General features: G+C 34.1%; 1 protein-coding gene across 1 annotated transcript in view; it reads right to left on the reverse strand.

Annotated features, from left to right (window-relative positions):
- LOC126889812 (protein disulfide-isomerase TMX3-like) overlaps positions 1–13,164 on the reverse strand; it is a 107,596-nt gene that overhangs the window by 43,126 nt on the left and 51,306 nt on the right. Inside the window, exon 4 of the mRNA XM_050658475.1 lies at positions 3,095–3,519. Coding sequence (XP_050514432.1) covers positions 3,095–3,519 — 425 coding nt within the window. The remainder of the gene's footprint in view (positions 1–3,094; positions 3,520–13,164) is intronic.

The raw sequence follows: 13,164 nt of genomic DNA on the forward strand, positions 1-13,164 counted from the left end.
GAAGGAAAAAATTTAGGTAGACTAAGAACAAGTTGGAGCAAAGGAATAGACAAAGAGGTGAGAGAATAAAACATCATTCAATCTTAGCTTGTCCACTGCTGGACATAGATCTCCCTCATAATTTTCCATCTGATTCGATCTTGTGCCTCTTGCATCAAATTCCAATGACAACGTTTTAGATCATCAGTCCAACGTGTTGGTGGACGACCTCTGCTTCGGTAGGCATCATCTATTGGTCTACATTCCGGTATCTGCTTTGTCCATCTGTTAGCTGTCATTCGAGCCACGTGACCTGCCCAGAAGAAAGAAACATAGAAAAGGACATATTGAATGTTTGGATAAAGTGGCGATTGAACATAAACCGACAGTAGTAATTAGTGTTGCCCAAAATCGGTCTTGGTCTTGTTCTTGCGTTTTCGCAAGACCAAGACCAAGACCGCGTAATTTTAGCAAGACCAAGACCAAGACTTACCGTGCAAGACTTGAGCAAGAACAAGACTTAGCCTGCGAGACTCTTGCGTCTTGCAGTTAGAACTGAGGGTCGTTTTAGGCAGTATGTATATTAGTTCGGCTATATTCTTACATACTTCATGAGAAACAAAAAAAATTTGTAACAAAAATTTTGAAAATTGGACTTATGTTCACTACGAACAATACCATAAACATACATAGCGAGTCAAAATATCCATTTAAAGAACACGTGACACATTTGACACGTACTCAGGTCATTATTACAATGTAAAAATAAAATATTTTGTACTTTCCTTCCCATCAGACGACTTCTCTGAAATTAGTTGTCCGGGTTATAGGTCTGGATCCCGCGTATGAAAAAAAAAAGTTGATTAATAGCAAGCTGAAAATTTGTTAATAGCTTAAGGGTGTCTAGTCGGACAAACTTTGATATATGGGACACTGGAACAGAGGAAGTTTTAATTGTGGAACAGTTTAATAATTTGGAACGGTCAGACCACGAAAACGTCACATGTATTTTGTCCGACAGAACTTCCAATTGATTTGTTACCCTTTCATTAAACTCTCATGCAAAAATCAGGCTGCTATTTATCACCAAACGGGCATGATAATGAGTGGAACACGTAGAACATGTCAAATGACAGGAATTATGACAGGTGATAAATAGCAGTCTCATTTTTGCATGAGAGTTTAATGAAAGGGTAACAAATCAATTGGAAGTTCTGTCGGACAAAATACATGTGACGTTTTCGTGGTCTGACCGTTCCAAATTTTTAACCTGTTCCAGTGTTCCCATATATCAAAGTTTGTCCGACTAGACACCCTTAAACTCTTAACAAATTTTCAGCTTGCTATTAATCAACTTTTTTTTCATACGCGGGATCCAGACCTATTCTATTATGAGAGTAGTCGCCTTCTAATCATAACATAACATTCTTGCTTTGCGACGCCGATAGTAATATCAAATATCGTATCCAAACTTTTTAAAAATATGTCACCTTGCTGATAAAAAATATACCTAATAAATTTAATCTTATCGGTATATAGAATAGTAAGACTATTATGTATTGTTTTTGCTGAATGTGCTATGACCTATGCTATGAGATCACTGGGTTACAGAAAATTTGCCGAAACAGCGCGACTATTATTTAAAATTATGATTACGAGACAAAGGAACAGTGTAAATAAAATACCGAAATTAACGATATACACTTCTCCAAAAAATTTACTCACCACCTTAAAAACAGGTCATTGTTAATGTCTTGAATTTCCTAAGCCTGTTGTTCGATTTAAGTGATTTTTTTAATATGTTGTCTTATTTTTATAAATATCGCTGTAATATTGTTGCTAGACAGGTCAATTATTATTGTCACTGTAGACCGGGTGTACCAATAAAAGTGTGTTTTTTTCACAGAGCATCACTCTGTGGAATATTCTAGCATTTATAAAATACTGAAATTACAACGATAACCTCATATTTTCGCTTATATTGGACATTACATTCGCTTATATTGGATAATAAAATACACTACTACTACTACTACTATCGGTTTACAGCGTTCTTCGACGCCTTCCGACTCCTAACCGCCATTCTTCTCTGTTTAACTATAGACCTGAAGGGATTTCTCTTTCCTCTAGTTCTTTTTCAATTACCTCCCTCCAGCTTCTTCTCGGCCTTCCTCTTTTTCTTCTCCCTTGTGGTGTCCATGCCAAAATCTGCTTAGGGATCCTGTCATCTGTCATACTAGTTGTTTTGTTTTTATGTCATCAATTATTGTATGTGTGACTCCCATCATTTCTCGTATTCTCTCATTTGGTATCCGATCTCTTCTTGATTTGCCTGCTGCTCTTCTCTAGAAGTCCATTTCTGTTACTAGTAGCATTTTCTCCGTTCTTTGTTTCAGTGGAAACTTCACTGCCATATGTGATTATACTTTTAAGTATGCTACTGTATATGAGCTGTTTGTTCGCTTTAGATATTGTCTGGTCCCACAGAATGCCGTTCATCATGGATATGGCTTTTCTACCCTGTATTAATATAATAAAATATATAAGTTTCTAATAAACTTTAGTTAGTTAGAACATAGGCACGGATTACTTAGATCATGAGTTCAAATTCCACATGAACCACAAAATACTTTTTATTATTTTTGTTACCAACTAACTGAAATAGGTATCTAGCTAGGTAATCTAATTAAGTATAATAATAATTGTGGTGCTGATTTTAGCTGTGTTTGCGTTTTGTGTACCACCGCAAATAATGATATGTACCACCAATGGTACATGCACCCCAAATTGAGAACCGCTGGTCTAGATATTTATTAATTTGGCTGATCTTTACTATGGCTATGAAATTCTAGCTTAAAATGTACATCTCTGTCACGTTGTTCAAAGATATGTAATAGGGTAATAGGCAACTGCGAGACTTGCAAGACTCTTGCTGCAAGACCAAGACCAAGACCGGGAGCGCAATACCAAGACCAAGACCAGGTGTACTGGCGCAAGACCAAGACTGTCTAAGTCTCGTCTTGGTCTTGCATTTGGGCAACACTAGTAGTAATAGTAGTATAAGGATAAATTAACAGACACTTCAGTGACATAAATTGTGTAAAACAAAACTTACCGGTAAGGACAACGTGTCAACGTCATCTAGGAATGTTTCAATATCTGCTGCAGTCATTTGTGAACAATCACTTTCAGGTATGTTGTATTCATGATTAGTTGAATTGAGCACCATTAAATAAGGCAAGGGTACCACCGTAAGTGCAATACTGTTAGCTAATTCAGGATTTCCTGTCCACCCAAACACGAACTTTTTGTTATATTTTTCTTTTTTGGATATTGCAAATTTCTCTACCATGTTTCTGTAGTCCAGCATGTCAGGATTTTCCCTCAATTTTTTCTCATTTACGACAACTAATACTACGAACCGATTTAATTGTATAAGATCATTGAAATTTCCATGAGTTACTTTTTGAAAAGTTCCAAATCGTTCTTCGTTAACCCACTGACTTAATGAGTAATTTAATTCGTTGCTGAGGTTGTCAACTAAAATGAAACATTAAATTTAGAATGTTAATTTTGTTGGTAATTATTGGTAATTATTACAATTTATGTTAACTTTTAAACTTTTAGATTACAGAATAATAAGTCTTACTTAGTTAATGTTTACTAAAACTTGACTCAGGAACTTGCTATAAGTTTTGAAAAGGTCAATGTTAAGGTGCTGGTTTGCTAGTCTGGCAGTTCTAGTGAGGAAGTTGTTAAGACCATAGTTAGTTAGTACGGTGGATTGGGTAATGGAAACTAACTGTACTCCTGGTTGTTCTTAGTGGGACATGAATATTAATTTTTTGAAGAAGCTCAGGAGTTCCAGTTTTTCCATGTAGGATGTTGTAGAAAGTGATGAGATCCCTTCTCTTATGACGAGCAGTGATTGGTGCCATATTTAGGATATTAAGAATATCTGTATCATTGTAGTTGTCCAAGATATTAAGTCTATATGCAATTTGCTTTAAAAATTTATGTTCAACTAACTGAAGAGCATTAGTATGTACTCCAAAAAAAGGAGACCATACACAGGAGGCATACTCAAGATGGGGACGGTAGAGGGTTTTTAAAGCTGTAATATTTGTGAAGTCCTGGGTGCAGCTTCTAATAAAACCAAGCATCTGGAAAGCCTTATTAACACCATTCTCCAGGTGATGAGAAAGCTGTAAGTTTGTATCAAGGGTGACCCCCAAGTCTTTAAAAAGGGAAGTTCTTTCGAGAGTATAGTGACCAATATTGTAGTCAAAAACAATAACATTTCTGGAACGGGAAAAAGTCATAGTTTTACATTTAATGGGATTAAGTTCCATGCCATTTCTTTTACACCACTCTAGCAAGTTATTTAAATCGTACTGTAGTTTTTCACAATCATCTGGGGATTTAATCACACAGCTTAATTTTAGATCATCAGCAAAGAGCAAAAATAAACTGATCGCGAAACATTCATTTATGTCGTTTATGAAAATATTAAACAACAGTGTTTAAACAAAGAGTGACTCTTTTCAGTAGTCAGGGAAGATTACAGTTTGGAGGGAGAGCTTGAAAAGGTCTTGAAAGAATAAAGGAGCATTTCTTTAAGAATAAAGTAGGTAACCCATCTGGTCCAGGCCCTTTGTTAACATCTAAAGCCGGGTCCAGACACGTGTAACGTGTAATGTAAGATTACGTGTAATTTAGCATCAACAGTGTGGACGTCACACGAACGTCCATACGAATCGTTTAACGAATCTTGGTTTCCACTCAGTTGCTACGAACAGCCGAATAGGGATGTCGTGACAGCAGGTAGGTACTACTTTTATTTCTATATATTTACTAACTGAACACCGGAAATAACGTTCGGTGCGTCAATGGTGGAAAACTGATTTGTATCAGAAAATATCTAGTTTACTTGAGAAACTAAAATCTCAGCAAATGAGTGGCCAATATTAAAACTTTACCCGGATGCCGCTTACTGATTTTGATTATTTATTAACATAGGTAGATTGCATCTAAAATATTAAAAGACAAGATACTGTCATGAAATCTGCAATTTCACAACAAGATGGACTGGCACTAACATTAAGATTTTTGACAACAAGAGATTCATATTCTTCTTCTTCTGGTTCCTATCCGTTTCGGATGAAAGAAATCATATTGGCAATCATAATCTTGCTCGCTGCGGTTCGAAACAGTTCCTTGAGGTTTTCTTTAACCATATTCTCAAATTCCTCAGCCATGATATTCTCCTTCTACCGGGTCCTCGCTTACCTTTGACTTTACTTTGCAATATGGACTGCAGCAGGGAGTAACGGTGCTGATTTCTCATAACGTGTCCCAGATACTGTAATTTATAAAGCCACATCTCAAATGCTTTAAGTTTTTTAATAGTGGTGTCTGTAAGCGTCCATGCCTCCGCTCCGTACAATAATACAGCGAAAACGTAACATCTCAAATGTCTCATTTTTGTATTTAGGGATATGTTGTGGCTTTTGAAGATGGAGCTCATTTCGTTAAACACCGTTCTTGCCTTTCCTATGCGGCACTTTATTTCCTGTACATTTGTACATTGCTCCACTGCTCATTTATAATAGTTCCCAGGTAGCAATACTGTTTTATAGCCTTCGTGCCAATCAAAAATAATACTATAACTGGGATATTCTAATAACCGATCATTGGTGGCTAGTAGAAATAAATGTACTAAATATAATTATAATAATGATAATAGTACATACGATGTACATACTATATATGTACATACATACATATATATTTATATGGTTTTAGGCCTTTTTATGTCAATGCTACAGCAATGTAACCTATTTTATTAAAAAACCAAATTACGTTTTCTGTGCACGCATCTATTAATAAACATGAAATGCATGCGATATGTAGATATGAAGCATTTTATGTAGGTACATATTTTCTATTAAAATACATACAGCAGAATTAGTTATTTACTCTCGAAAAATTTTTTTATATCCCAAATACCGGGGTTTTGTTGGTATAAGCAGGTAGATTCGTCAAGCGATTGCTCGCCACACATACAACTTTCAAGAACGCCGTCCAAACGAGTGCTGCGAGCGCCTTTGTGTTCACGAAAAAACCGACTGGCGCCGGGTCCCGGCGAGCTCCAGCGCGAATGGTACATGTAATGCTCGCAGTGCCGTCCAAACGCAGAATTTGCGTTTCATTATACGTTACGTTACGCATTACATTAAGCCGGGTCCAGACACGTGTAATGTAATGCGTAACGTAACGTGTAATGAAACGCGAATTCTGCGTTTGGATGGCACTGCGAGCATTACATGTACCATTCGGGCTGGAGCTCGCCGGGACCCGGCGCCAGTCGGTTTTTTCGTGAACACAAAGGCGCTCGCACTACCCGTTTGGACGGCATTCGTGAAAGTGCGAGCAATCGCTTGACGAATCTACCTGCTTATACCAACAAAACCCCGGTATTTGGGATCCAAAAAATTTTTTCGAGAGTAAATAATTGAGTGGAAACCAAGATTCGTTAAACGATTCGTATGGACGTTCGTGTGACGTCCACACTGTTGATGATAAATTACACGTAATCTTACATTACACGTTACACGTGTCTGGACCCGGCTTTACACGTGTCTGGACCCGGCTTAAAGAAGAGAGTTACTAAATATATCTGATATTTTAATATCAAGGTGTGGAATATGGTTATTGGATGTTGATATTTCATGAGTGGGAATATTAACATTATCATGTGAGTATACTGTCGAAAAATAATCAGCAAACATGTTCGATACTTCCTCCCCAGAACAACTAGTATCCAAATATTTAAGTGTATTTGGAAAATAACTGCTTTCCCTTTTATTGTTAACAAATGACCAAAATTTTTTATGTTAAAGCTAATAGCTGTTTCAGTACAGTGCACATAATGAGCATAGCATTCCTGCGTCAGATTTTTGCATAGTTGTCTCAACCTAAAAAACTTATTAAAATAAATACAATTTAAAAGAAGTAAGTAGTAATAGAATTTTTTACTGCGTCATGGTTGTTTATTAACATTTAAACAAAAAAGCGAATTTTTTCATTTATTTGCATTTGCAATACTTGGAGCCGATCTATCGACGGATTTTTATGTAATTTTGTCTCCTGAATCCAAATCTAAAAACGGCATTTCGATATATCGAACCGTCTTCGAGATACCCGATCTTAAAGTCGACAAATCGAATTTTCTACTTATATCAGTGTTTTTCAATCTTTATGATTTCGCGACCCCTTTATAGGTTGAAATATTTTGGCGACCCCCCGGTGTCATAGAAAGCCAAAGAAATAAACTAATTAAAAACTACATACGTAACGTAATAATTTTTTCCTATTTTGGTACATTTATCTTTTATTCACGCGAGCACACAATTAAAGAACAGCCAACATTTTGCTTTGCAGTTTGACGAATCTACAAATGTGTCCGACTGCACAGTTTGTAGTATTTATGCGCTTAGAAGCAGCTGACAGTATCATGGAAGAAATCTTATTTTGCAAAGCACTTCCTGCAAACACTACTAGTCAGTGTTTGTATGATATGTTTTTAGAAAGCACTTGCGACTACAATATTGACTGGAAAAAATGTATCGCTATTTGTAGCGTTAAAGCTATGACTGACAAAAATAGCGGACTCATTGCAAAGTAAAAACGAAAATGCCAAACATATCCTGGACACACTGATTTCTTTACATGGACTTACGTGGACTTTATGTATTCCTCTCATGGAATAGTAGTTTCTTTATCCATCTGACATATTCAGTCGTGTAAAAATCTCAGATGTCCGGAGTAAACTACATAAAACATTTGGATAGTAGGTATTAGAAAAACAACAGATGTCTGGGAATTTTTTCTTAATTTGCCAAAATTTTAATTTTTTTACAAGTCATGTTTTTCAACTAAACGCTTCAATTGTAAATTTTATCAAAGGTAAAGCTTTGCTTTCAGCTATTCAGAACCCGGCTATTCAGAATCGTTTGTGAAGATATGTGCTCGCTTCATCAACATCTCCGTTATCATATAGATGTCAGGTTGCTATCCAAAAGAAAGGTATTGTCAAGAGTTCTGGAACTGAGCTGAATTGTTAATGTTCTTACAAGATGCAAAAAAAGTCATATGCTTATCGTTTTTCTGATCCTATTGGCTCTTGAAATTAGCATTTTGGCAGATCTTTTTAGCCACCTTAACAACTTGAACAAGAACCTTCAAGGAAGGGAAGATAATATTTTAACAGCTAAAGATAAAGTAAAAGCATCTCACGCAAAACTTCGTTTGTGGTCGACCTCTCTACAAAACAAAATGTTTGAGTCTTTTCCATGTGTTCAGAAGATTGATCAAGATAATGCAACAGACCAAAGTTTTGCAGTATCGGTTCACATTCCTTGCATCATTCAGAGCTTGCATAATTTACAAGAGCAACTATTGACATATTTTCCAGACTTGCACTATGAAGCTGACAATGGGAGTAGATGGATTTTAAACCCTTTTTTTTGGACAAATTAATAGATCTGGCTGATGTCACCAAAAAAATGAAAGAAAGTTTTCTAGATTTAGCTGCTAATGCAGGGGTGGGCAAAAGCCGGCCCGCGGGCCGGATCCGGCCCTTTTGCTTACTTTATCCGGCCCGTTGATAAATTCTTCTTCGTCAAATTTCTTTGTCTAAATGCTTTAAAATAATACTTATAGCGTTTGTGCCAAAAAAATTTCTTGGGCAGTTCAGGGAAAAACTCAACCAAAAAGATGCGGGTGCACAGCGTGCATTCACGGTATAGTCTTCCGGCCCGGGAGATATTTTGAAAATGTCATTTTGGCCCGCGCTTAAAAGTATTTGCCCACCCCTGGCTAATGGCATAGTTAAAATGGAATTTCATTCGCAAAGTGTCGACTTTAGATGAAAAGAAAACACCAATATTCAGAGCTGGCAAGGGAAGCTCTTAAATTATTAGTGCAATTCGCCACTTCATACTTGCGTGAACTGATATTTTCTTCAACGGTAGATATTGAAACTAAAAAGAGAAATATATGTACTACAATTTGAAAATGATTCGATTATTAATCTTTCAAAAATAGCACCACAATTTGATAAACGTTTGAAAAACAAACAAGTACATCCTTCCCACTAAAATTTTGTTTTAAGAACCTCAACTTTTTTTTTAGTCGGCGACCCCCCGGGGGGTCACGACCCACAGATTGAAAAACACTGGTATAGTCTTTTTACTACAAAAGCAAGATTACGTAGGTCAAAATTTCTGACGTCACAGCACTGCCAAGACATTAGAATGTGACTGTTCATCATGGCCACGTTTATGTTAGTACTTGCCAGAGATATTTTTCTTTGTTTTTGTTTACTAGACAAATATCTAAATTATTTATTCTAATTAATGATGTCAATTGGTTTTCACTACTTGCCGAAATATATTAATTAAAAACAATTTTATAATAGTGTAGGTATAATCAAAGGTAATACCACGAGTCCTCTAAATTTTATCGATAAATTTTTTTATTTTCACGAAATCTTCTTTATTTGGTAAAATTACGAAAACAAACCGAATGAAACATTTCGGTTTGTTTGAGTGATTTTACCCTAAATAAAGAAGTTTAAGTATGAAAACGAAAAAATTTATCAAGCAAAATTTAGAGGACGAGTGGTATTTGAAAAGATTATTTTGTGAACCAATATGTATTATTAGTAAATACGGGCATCTGTGAAATATTTTTAAGACAACTAGGATCAATGTCTTAAGTAGGTTATAGATAAATTATCTTATGATTTAAAAATGAACCAATTTATTTATTATATTGTTAATACATAAAATATTGTTAATACCTACTTGTTTCGTGGTCTTACCCAGCTACGCTGGGTGAGTTCACCACAGTGCAGTGGTGTAATTGGTTTTGCCTAACCCCCAGGTGAATGCATTTTATTTAATTATTATTCACCCGTGTTTTTGTAATAATAAAATAGGAGAATGTAATTTTAGAACTATTTTACTAATTCTACTAATATAATGTGTATTTTAAAAGTAACTATTGTTCCAAAATATTACGTTGTAAATATTCGAATCCTTTTATGTGATGGTTTGTTGAAATCGGCAACAAAATAGAAGAATTAGTTCTGTGTTCTGTGTACGGTTTACATCGGTTCTGTTTGACGTTTATGAAAAGTTTAGAAATATTTATTTTGAAAATAAAAACTGTAGAAAATCTGAGTATATCGTGGTTAGTGTTTTTAAAATATCTATGTACCAGGGCTGTTCATAAATTAAGTTAGTAAACACAGGTATGTACGTATTATGTGAAATTTAAGGTACCTTAAGTTTTATCAGGGAAGAGACTGTTTTATCAAGGAAGAGGCTGTTTTATCAGTATTACACTCAATGATTGGCTAGAACGACGCGTGGTGATTGGCTGAAAAAGCAAAAACGTCAGAATTTGACAGGTGAAAAAAATAATCATTAAAATAGATCATTTAATATTATTTTAAAACTAAGTACTGCATACGCTAAAATTCATAAGAAAACTTTCTGATCTTTAAATCTAATAATAATCTTATTTCTATTAAACCTAATCTAAGAAATCTAAATTCTTTAACTTAGGCACTTCTCTGAAGTTAATGGTAAAAGGGAACCCCATTATTTCGTTCTTGTTTAAAATAATCTATTAAATAAGCATTGTGATTTGAAATGTTTCTCAATACAAACACAATCACAATAAGTACACAACAAAAATTACAATAGTTTTTAAATTAAGCTATATTTAATATGTAGGTATTTATAAAAACAGTAAAATTTTTTAAGCTATATTTCGAATCAAGTTGTGTACGAAATAAAGTATTTAAAATGTAGCAACACAAAACTGTCACATCAGTAGCGTACGATTGCCTAATATATTTAAATAACATTATTATTTTCTGGAGTAGTTAACTTAAAGATTGTTTTATAAAATTTATATTATTAATAATAAAAAATGTTTTTGGTTATTTAATTAATATAATTCTAAAATTCTCAATGTAATCGCGATTACGTTTTTCTTATTATAATATCATGTTGATACTTTATGCAAGATCGGGCAGTTCCGTGTGAGTGTCGAATAGCTATGCTAGATAAATGTCAATTTTAAAGTTGATGTTTATTTACGTTAATAGACCACAAACCATACATACCACAAACCCAAGGTCCCTATACCATGAACTATTTATGAACCTTGCCACAAACCATACATACTCATAGACGTTTCACGACCATGTTAATCTTTCGGATCGAATTAACGCCATCTCTTGATTGGAATTGGAACTAAATTGACAAATTTTAGTTAGGTGGGAATTTCAAATTATAAATTTTGCGGGATTTTTGATGAAATTTCGCAGGAAATTAAAACAACAGAAAGACAATTAAATGTTTTATTCCATATTTTACTGAAAACTTCAAATATTCCAATTTGTTTTCAAAATGCTAAACACTACTGCCATGTGTCACGTGAAAGCACTGATATTGAGTTGAATGGAAATTTTTGAAAGAATCTTGTAGGATGATTGTTTAGATAAATATTACCTTATAATCTTTTACAAACTTCCAAAAATATATAGGCCGGAAATGTTGATGACACACTTGTCTATTGGAATAAACTGTTTCAGGATCGATTATAATGTTTTTTTAAATGTGGAGAAACACAACACGGGATGATCAATGTAAACTAAAAATTCTACTCATAAAACGGAAAGGAGGTTAATACAATTGAATAAAATTGTGATTAAATCTAATTAAAAACGTAACACCACTATAATAAAATAATTAAGCCACAAACTGTAAAATAAAAAGTAAATAACAAATTAGTTTAATTGTCAACTGTCAGTTGTTAAATATGACAAGAGAATTGACTGACAGCGACATCTCTGGATTGGAATGGTAACTAATTTGCTGTCTTGACCTTGATAATTTACGTGAAACGTCTATGAGTATGTATGGTTTGTGATACATACTCATAGACGTTTCACGACCATGTTAATCTTTCGGATCGAATTAACGCCATCTCTTGATTGGAATGGGAACTAAATTGACAAATTTTAGTTACGTGAGAATTTCAAATTATAAATTTTGCGGGATTTTTGATGAAATTTCGCAGGAAATTAAAACAACAGAAATATGTTTTATTCCATATTTTACTGAAAACTTCAAATATTCCAATTTGTTTTCAAAATGCTAAACACTACTGCTATGTGTCACGTGAAAGCACTGATGTGTATCGAGTTGAATGAAAATTTTTGAAAGAATCTTGTAGGATGATTGTTTAGATAAATATTACCTTATAATCTTTTACAAACTTCCAAAATATATGGATCCGAAATGTTGATGACACACTTGTCTATTGGAATAAACTGTTTCAGGATCTATTAATATTATATTGTTTTTTTTAATGTGGAGAAACACAACACGGGATGATCAATGTAAACTAAAAATTCTACTCATAAAAACGGAGAGGAGGTTAATACACTTGATTAAAATTGTGATTAAATCTAATTAAAAACGTAACACCACTATAATAAAATAATTAAGCCACAAACTGTAAAATAAAAAGTAAATAACAAATTAATTTAATTGTCAACTGTCAGTTGTTAAATATGACAAGAGAATTGACTGGCAGCGACATCTCTGGATTGGAATGGTAACTAATTTGCTGTCTTGACCTTGACAATTTACGTGAAACGTCTATGAGTATTTATGGTTTGTGTTAACATTACAAATATTTCGGCGTATTATTAATATATTTTGGCAAGGAATAAAAACCTATTGACATAATTAGAATAAATAATTATAGATTTTACTTGTATTTGTAAATTTATTCTTGTATTACGTTTACTTGTACAGTAAACAAAACCAAGGAAAATATCTGACAAGTAATGACATAAACGTGGCCATGACGAAAAGTCACATTCTAATATCTTGGCAGTGCTCTGACGTCAGAAATTTTGACCTACGTAATCTTGCTTTTGTAGTAAAAAAACTATATACAGTATGCGGTAAAATAAACAGTACTGAAATGAATATTGAAATGTGTATGATTATTTATATATTTAGTATTATTTAGTATGCCTTGCAAACATTATTCACGACGACGTTCCCGATAAAACATATGTTAAAGATGCCCTAT

This window comes from Diabrotica virgifera, chromosome 8 (assembly GCF_917563875.1).
Source record: "Diabrotica virgifera virgifera chromosome 8, PGI_DIABVI_V3a".
NCBI lineage: Eukaryota > Metazoa > Arthropoda > Insecta > Coleoptera > Chrysomelidae > Diabrotica > Diabrotica virgifera.